Raw genomic sequence first — 7,268 nt, forward strand, 5'->3', positions numbered from 1 at the left:
AGTGCTTACCGCAGAACTGGAATGACGTTTCTAGCCTGCTGAGGGCGGAAGGAACAAGAAGGCTGTTGTTACTGAAAGGTGAAGTTGCTCCAAGAAAGCAAGGCTGTGTCAGTACACTGTGTACGTGTGTTTGTGTGTGTTGGGTGAGCATTTGTGACAAGTCACTGACCTGCACCCTGCCATCAATCCTGTTTACTTGGTGGAATATTTTAGTTAATTAAAGGCAGGATGTTTGGCCTGCATGTAGGTGGATAGGAACGCAGATCACCAGCTGCCAGCTCACATCCGTGACTATTTATGTAATAGTGTTTCAACAGAATGAAATCTTTTTCTAACCAAGTACGTGTAAGGGGTAATTTTCTGAGTTTGTGCTTGTGGTGCGAAGCCTCACCCAGCAGGAGGGAATTTGGATCTGTGCTGCATATGGTTTTTCATGCCATTTAACTAATTTGAGCTCCTGAAGTACCGATGTATGCTACGAAAAGGTGAAGCACCCCAACAGGGCTGTGAAGTCAGAAAATTACTCCTAGAGCCACTTAATATGTAATTTAAAAGCACCGAAAAGTAATTGAAAAGCTTTAAAACTACATATTTCATTAATCTTTTCTTGTACCAAATTTTTAAGGAAGCGCAAGTACTTTTCTCCTCTGACTGAAACTTGAGTTATGTACAGGGTTGTTGTAATATTGAACAGTTGTAGGCAAAAGTGTACTGTTTGATACATCTGTGACAACGTACTGACTCCTTTCATTTCAAAAATGCAAGAGGATAATGTCATAAATTTCTATAAATGCATGATTGATGCAATTACATTTATAAGGATAACAAAACATTTCCATTATGATGATTTCAGTATTAATCTCATGTTATAAGGGACAAAATGTAAATGGTGTGATTTATTGATTGCATGGTGTTACAATATAGCAACGCTTTCTTGAATAGCATTGGCAATAAATGCAGAAAGCAGCATATAAAAGGTAATGTTAGGCAAATTCAGACTGATCTTTAAATAATTTGAGGCTGAACGTACCTCTCTTTCATAATTTACATCAAAATGTTTATTATAAATACCAACTAGACAGATATTGGCATCATTGTAGAACACCCAAGGTTGGGAGTGCTAATTCAAGGTTCATGTGCCAAAGCAGAGTGTTGAAGAGAAAATACATTTAATTTTTCATTGTCACCCAATGTTTTTTTTAAATGTTGCTACCACATGATCTTTCTAAGCTCCATTATTGAAAGCTGGTCTGCAAAAGTTGTAAATAAAAATGTGAATTAAAAAAATTGATTTGTTTGCTTTATTACAGGCTAATGTAATAGCTTTAACTGAAATGAAATACAACATTATATAGCAATAGATAATAATTTATGGAAATTATTAGGTTTCTGTTAAATATCCCAAGAAAGATATTTGGATTGTCTTAAATCGTTTTTAGAAGAACAGTTGAGGGTTGATCTTGCCAAAACGTGGCAAACTGACAGTTTCTCCTTTGAGAAATAAAAGACCCCTGGTGCTTATTTCAGTAACTTTGTCAGAAGTAAACATGGGCCTATTCAATTTTTATTTAGTATTTCTCAGCCTAGCCTTGCTCAAGTTGAGTAGTCCATTCAAATCCATCAACAAGAGTGTGGTGTTTGTCCCTTTATGGGGCTATCTGTCAGGAGGGTCACATTACTTGGATAACCATTCAGGGACCAAAATGAGGGATCAACCTTTCAAGCGTGCGTTTCTGTATCAGTTAGATCTTGGAGGCTGACTCGCAGACAGGCAGCTTGCAAGCCTTTGCACTGTAGTTATATGTAAATAAACATGCAGTTGTTATTTTGCCTAACTGGTGAATGGGAAATATTACATTGATGATGAGGAGTAATTCAATATTTTTTTTTAATAACCTTTTATTGTCACAAGTATGAAGTTACTGTGAAAAGCCCCCAGTTGCCATATTCCGGCGCAAGCAGTCCCAAGTATTAAGTCACAAAGTTCAGTTAGAGATGAGAAAAAGAAGAGTGTTTGAATAAATGCTCTGATTCGGATCCTTTTGATACCTTTGTGAAGCATTGGACAAATGCATTGAACCTTTGGGCTACTTTTTTTCGGCCAATGAAATACAGGAGATGGGGAAGAGTAAGACCATCTTTGTGAGTGCATGCAGGACCCAGGTCCACAATTTAATATGCAGCCTCACATCCCCAAGAAGTCATTCACTGAGATAGTTGAATTGGTGTCAACATACTACCACCCAAAGCCATCTGTGATATTGCAGCGATTTAAGTTTTAAGTCAACCAGGAGGAGCCCCTGGGAAAACTATTGCAATTTATATTACCAAGCACTGCAGCTTCGGAGTAAGTCTCAACTATTTGCTGCAGGGCCGTTTAACCTGTGGAGTAAATAATGAGCCCATCCAAAGGAAGCTATTAGCAAAGGAAGATGTGCTGTTCCTGAATTAGAATCTATTTGGTTGGAGGTGAGAAACAGGAATGTAGCAGTTACTTTGTTGGATATTTATTGTAGACTTCCAAATAATAGAAGAGAGCATTTGTAAGCAGATTATGGAACTGTGCAGGACAAGTAGGGTTGTGGTAGTTGGGGATTTCTGTTACCCCAAGGTAGACTGGGAGAAGGATAGAGTGTGGGGCATGGAAGGGGAGAAATTCCTGCAATAAGTGCAGGAAAACTTTCTGAAACAGTACATTTCGAGTCCTACCAGTGAGGAAGCTATGCTGGACTTGATCCAGGGAAATGAGGAAGGCCAAGTGGAGAATGTCAGAATGGGGGTCTAGTTGGGAAATAGTGATATAATAACCTTCAATATTAAATTGGAAAAGGATGAAAATCAGTCATGCATTAAGATCCCAGACTTGAAAAGGGCAAATTTTAGGAATCTAAAAGTTCAACTAGAGCATTTATCATAGAAACCCTACGGTGCAGGAGGTGGTCATTTGGCCTAACAAACCTACACTGACCCTCTGAAAGAGCACCCTACCTAGGCTCATTCCCCCACCCTATCCCCGTAACCCACCTAACTTTTGGACACTAAGGGACAATTATGAATGGCTAATCCACCTAACCTGCACAGCTTTGGACTGTAGAAGGAAACCCGAAGGAAACCCACACAGACACGGGGAGAATGTGCACACTCTACACAGTCACCCGAGGACAGAATTGAACCCGGGTTCCTGGTGCTGAGGCAGAATGCCATGCCGAGGTTGATTGGAAAAGCATGTTGGTGGATAAAACAGTGGATTAAAAAATGGGAGATTTTCAAAGGAGAGATGAATAGGGTACAAGCGAGATACTTTTTTTATTTGATCATGGGCATTGCTGGCTGAGCCATCATTTATTGCCCATGTCTGAAGGCATTTAAGAATCAACCATATTGCTGTGGAGCTTGAGTCACATGGCCAGACCAGGTAAGGATGATAGATTTCCTTCCCTAAAAGGTATTAGTGAACCAGAAAGGTTTTTCCAACAATCAACAATGGCTTTAATTCCAGTCTTTTTTTTGTTGAATTCAAATCTCACCATCTGCCACGGTGGGATTCGAACCCAGGCTCCCAAAGCATGGCTCTGGGTCTCTGGGTTACTAGTCCAGCGACAATACCACTACACCACTGCCTCTCCTACATAGCCATGAGAAATTAAGATGGGGTATCCAAAGCTGGAAAACCTGGATGATTAATTGTATTAAGGAGAAAATAAGGAAGAAAAAAGAGGCATATGGTACATGCCAAAATAATAACAGTACGAAGTCTTACAACACCAGGTTAAAGTTTCGGAGCACTGCTCCTTCCTCAGGTGAATAAGCGGTATGTCCCAGAAACATATACATAGACAAAGTCAAAGATGCCAGACAATGCTTGGAATGCGAGCATTTGCAGGTAATCAAATCTTTACAGATCCAGAGATAGGGGTAATCCCAGGTTAAAGAGGTGTGAATTGTCTCAAGCCAGAACAGTTGATAGGATTTTGCAAACCCAGGCCAGATGGTGGGGGGTGAATATAATGCGACATGAATCCAAGATCCCGGTTGAGGTCGCACTCATGCGGAACTTGGCTATAAGTTTCTGCTTGGCAATTCTGCGTTGTCGCGTGTCCTGAAGGGCGCCTTGGAGAACGCTTACCCGGAGATCAGAGGCTGAATGTCAAGGGCATTCACCCCAGTCCAACACCGGCATCTCAACATCAAAATAATAACAGGAATAGAAATCAGGAAGAGTATCTCAAATGCAGGAGAGAGTCTAAGATTGAAATAAGCAAGGCTAAGGGGAAGCAAAAGGATGGCAGACTGCATTAAAACAAATAGTAAATGTTCTTCAAAGATATTAATGGTAAAAGATTAGGAATGGAACAAGCAGGGTAAGTTGCTTACTGAAGCAGAAAATATGGCAGAGGTATTAAATTAGTATTTTGCTTCTGTCTTCACCAAAATCGAAGATGGTGACAATGGCACAGTTGAAAATGTGGGTGTTGAGCAATTGAGCAGTATAGTCCTAGATAAAGAAGAGCTGCTAAAAAGACTGGCAGCACTCCAAGTAGTGAAGGCTGGATGGGATGTGTTATATTGCCATGTAATATGTTATTCTTTTGCTTCTTACCAAGATGATCTTTTACTCGATGTTGATTAACACTCGTCGTCTTCCAATTAAAGAAAATAATTTATTGAGTAACGTTAACAAATGAACTGTGAGTTTGTTCTCTCTCAAACACTTATACTAAATATTAAATAAACAAGATTGAATAAGAATTAACTATGATTAACAACGCTTGCACTCTGAGCTGTCTCTCTACCTCTGGGGAATAGTCACTGCACACTCAAGTGCTGCCATCTAGTGATTACTTGGCTGTTATGTCTATACATTAACCCCTTGTAGACATGCAGATGTGCAGATCACTACAAGATGCATCCTAGATTTCTGAGAGAGGTAAGGAAGCAAATTGCAGAGCTGCAGACAGAAATTTACCAGGCCTCTCTGAACGCAGGATTAGTCCTGGGGGACTGGAGGATTGTAAATGCGAGACTGTTGTTTAAGAAACCGACAAAGGAAAACATAGGGAATTACAGACCTATCAGCTTGACATCAATAGTGGGAAAACCGATGGAGGCCATAATATGGCTTAAGATATACACATATATATATATATATATATATATTTAGAGAAAAATAAGTTAATAATAGACAGTCAACATGGCTTTGTGAAGGGCAGGCCATGTCTGACAAATTGAATTGAGTTCTTTTACAAGGTGACACAGGCACTAGATTAGGGTAGTTTTGTGAAAGTTGTATATTTGGACTTTCAGAAAACATGTGATACATGGCAGGTTGGTTAGTAAATTAGAAATGTTTGGGAGCATAGATTAGAAGTAGGCTAAGAGATAGGAAAAAGGGTAGGTATAGATGGCCATTTCTCAGACTGGAGATGAGTTGAAAGTGATGTTCCCAAGGGCTCAGTGTTGGGACTCTTGCGTTTTCTTATTTATATAAAGGATTTAGAGATGGGTTGAAAGCAAAATCTCTAAATTTGCAGATGATACTAAGCTAGGGAGAGCTGTGCATTGTGAGGATGACACTGAGCAACTTCAGAGGGACATTGGTAAATTGGCAAAATGGGCAGACACCTGGCAGATGAATTTCCATGCAGAGAAAAGTGATGTAATGCATTTTGGGAGAAGAAACATGGGGAAACAATACAGGTTCAATGGTCTAACTTTGAGGGAGTACAGGAGCAGAGGGACCTCGGGGCCCAAGTGCATAATTCTCTGAAGGTGGCCAGGCAAGTTGAAACAGTTGTGAAGAAGGCTTACAGGATCCTTGGGTTTGTAAATGGAGGCATAGAGTATAGAGATAGAGAAATACAGCACAGAACAGGTCCTTCGGCCCACGATATTGCGCCAAACTTTTGTCCTAGGTTAATCATAGAATTTTGGACAATTTTTCATGGCCAATCCACCCAACCTGCACATCTTTGGACTGTGGGAGGAAACCGGAGTACCCGGAGGAAACCCACGCAGTCACGGGGAGGATGTGCAGACTCCACACAGACAGCGACCCAAGTCAAAATCGAACTTGGGACCCTGGAGCTGTGAAGCAATTGTGCTATCCACAATGCTACCGTGCTGCCCTTAAGAAGTTAACCTACACTCCATTATTCTACCCTAATCCATGTACCTATCCAATAGCCGCTTGAAGGTCCCTAACTTTTCCGACTCAACTACTTCCACAGGCAGTGCATTCCATGCCCCCACTACTCTCTGGGTAAAGAACCTACCTCTGACATCCCCTCTATATCTTCCACCATTTATCTTAAATTTATGTCCCCTTGTAATGGTGTGTTCCACCCGGGGAAAAAATCTCTGACTGTCTACTCTATCTATTCCCCTAATGATCTTATAAACCTCTATCAAGTCGCCCCTCAACCTTCTCTGTTCTAATGAGAAAAGGCCTAGCACCCTCAACCTTTCCTCGTATGACCTACTCTCCATTCCAGGCAACATCCTGGTAAATCTCCTTTGCACCTTTTCCAAAGCTTCCACATCCTTCCTAAAATGAGGCGACCAGAACTGCACACAGTACTCCAAATGTGGCCTGACCAAGATTTTGTACAGCTGCATCATCACCTCACGGCTCTTAAATTCAATCCCTCTGCTAATGAACGCTAGCACACCATAGGACTTCTTCACAGCTCTATCCACTTGAGTGGCAACTTTCAACGATCTATGAACATAGACCCCAAGATCTCTCTGCTCCTCCACATTGCCAAGAACCCTACCATTAATCCTGTATTCCGCATTCATATTTGTCCTTCCAAAATGGACAACCTCACACTTGTCAGGGTTAAACTCCATCTGCCACTTCTCAGCCCAGCTCTGCATTCTATTACGTCTCTTTGAAGCCGACAACAGCCCTCCTCACTATCCACAACTCCACCAATCTTCGTATCATCTGCAAATTTACTGATCCACCCTTCAACTCCCTCATCCAAGTCGTTAATGAAAATCACAAACAGCAGAGGACCCAGAACTGATCCCTGCGGTACGCCACTGATAACTGGGCTCCAGGCTGAATATTTGCCATCCACCATCACTCTCTGTCTTCTATCGGTTAGCCAGTTTGTTATCCAACTGGCCAAATTTCCCACTATCCCATGCCTCCTTACTTTCTGCAGAAGCCTACCATGGGGAACCTTATCAAATGCCGTACTAAAATCCATGTACACTACATCCACTGCTTTACCTTCATCCACATGCTTGGTCACCTCCTCAAA

General features: G+C 41.3%; 1 protein-coding gene across 7 annotated transcripts in view; it reads left to right on the forward strand.

Annotated features, from left to right (window-relative positions):
- supt3h (SPT3 homolog, SAGA and STAGA complex component) overlaps positions 1-1,287 on the forward strand; it is a 518,479-nt gene extending 517,192 nt beyond the window's left edge. For all 7 annotated transcript variants that reach the window (XM_038799932.1, XM_038799934.1, XM_038799933.1 and 4 more), the window contains one exon: positions 1-1,287. In XM_038799932.1, the coding sequence (XP_038655860.1) occupies positions 1-42 (42 nt within the window). In that variant the 3' untranslated portion in view covers positions 43-1,287.
- The last annotated feature ends 5,981 nt before the right edge of the window (positions 1,288-7,268 follow it).

Source organism: Scyliorhinus canicula, chromosome 6, assembly GCF_902713615.1.
Source record: "Scyliorhinus canicula chromosome 6, sScyCan1.1, whole genome shotgun sequence".
Classification (NCBI taxonomy): Eukaryota; Metazoa; Chordata; class Chondrichthyes; order Carcharhiniformes; family Scyliorhinidae; genus Scyliorhinus; species Scyliorhinus canicula.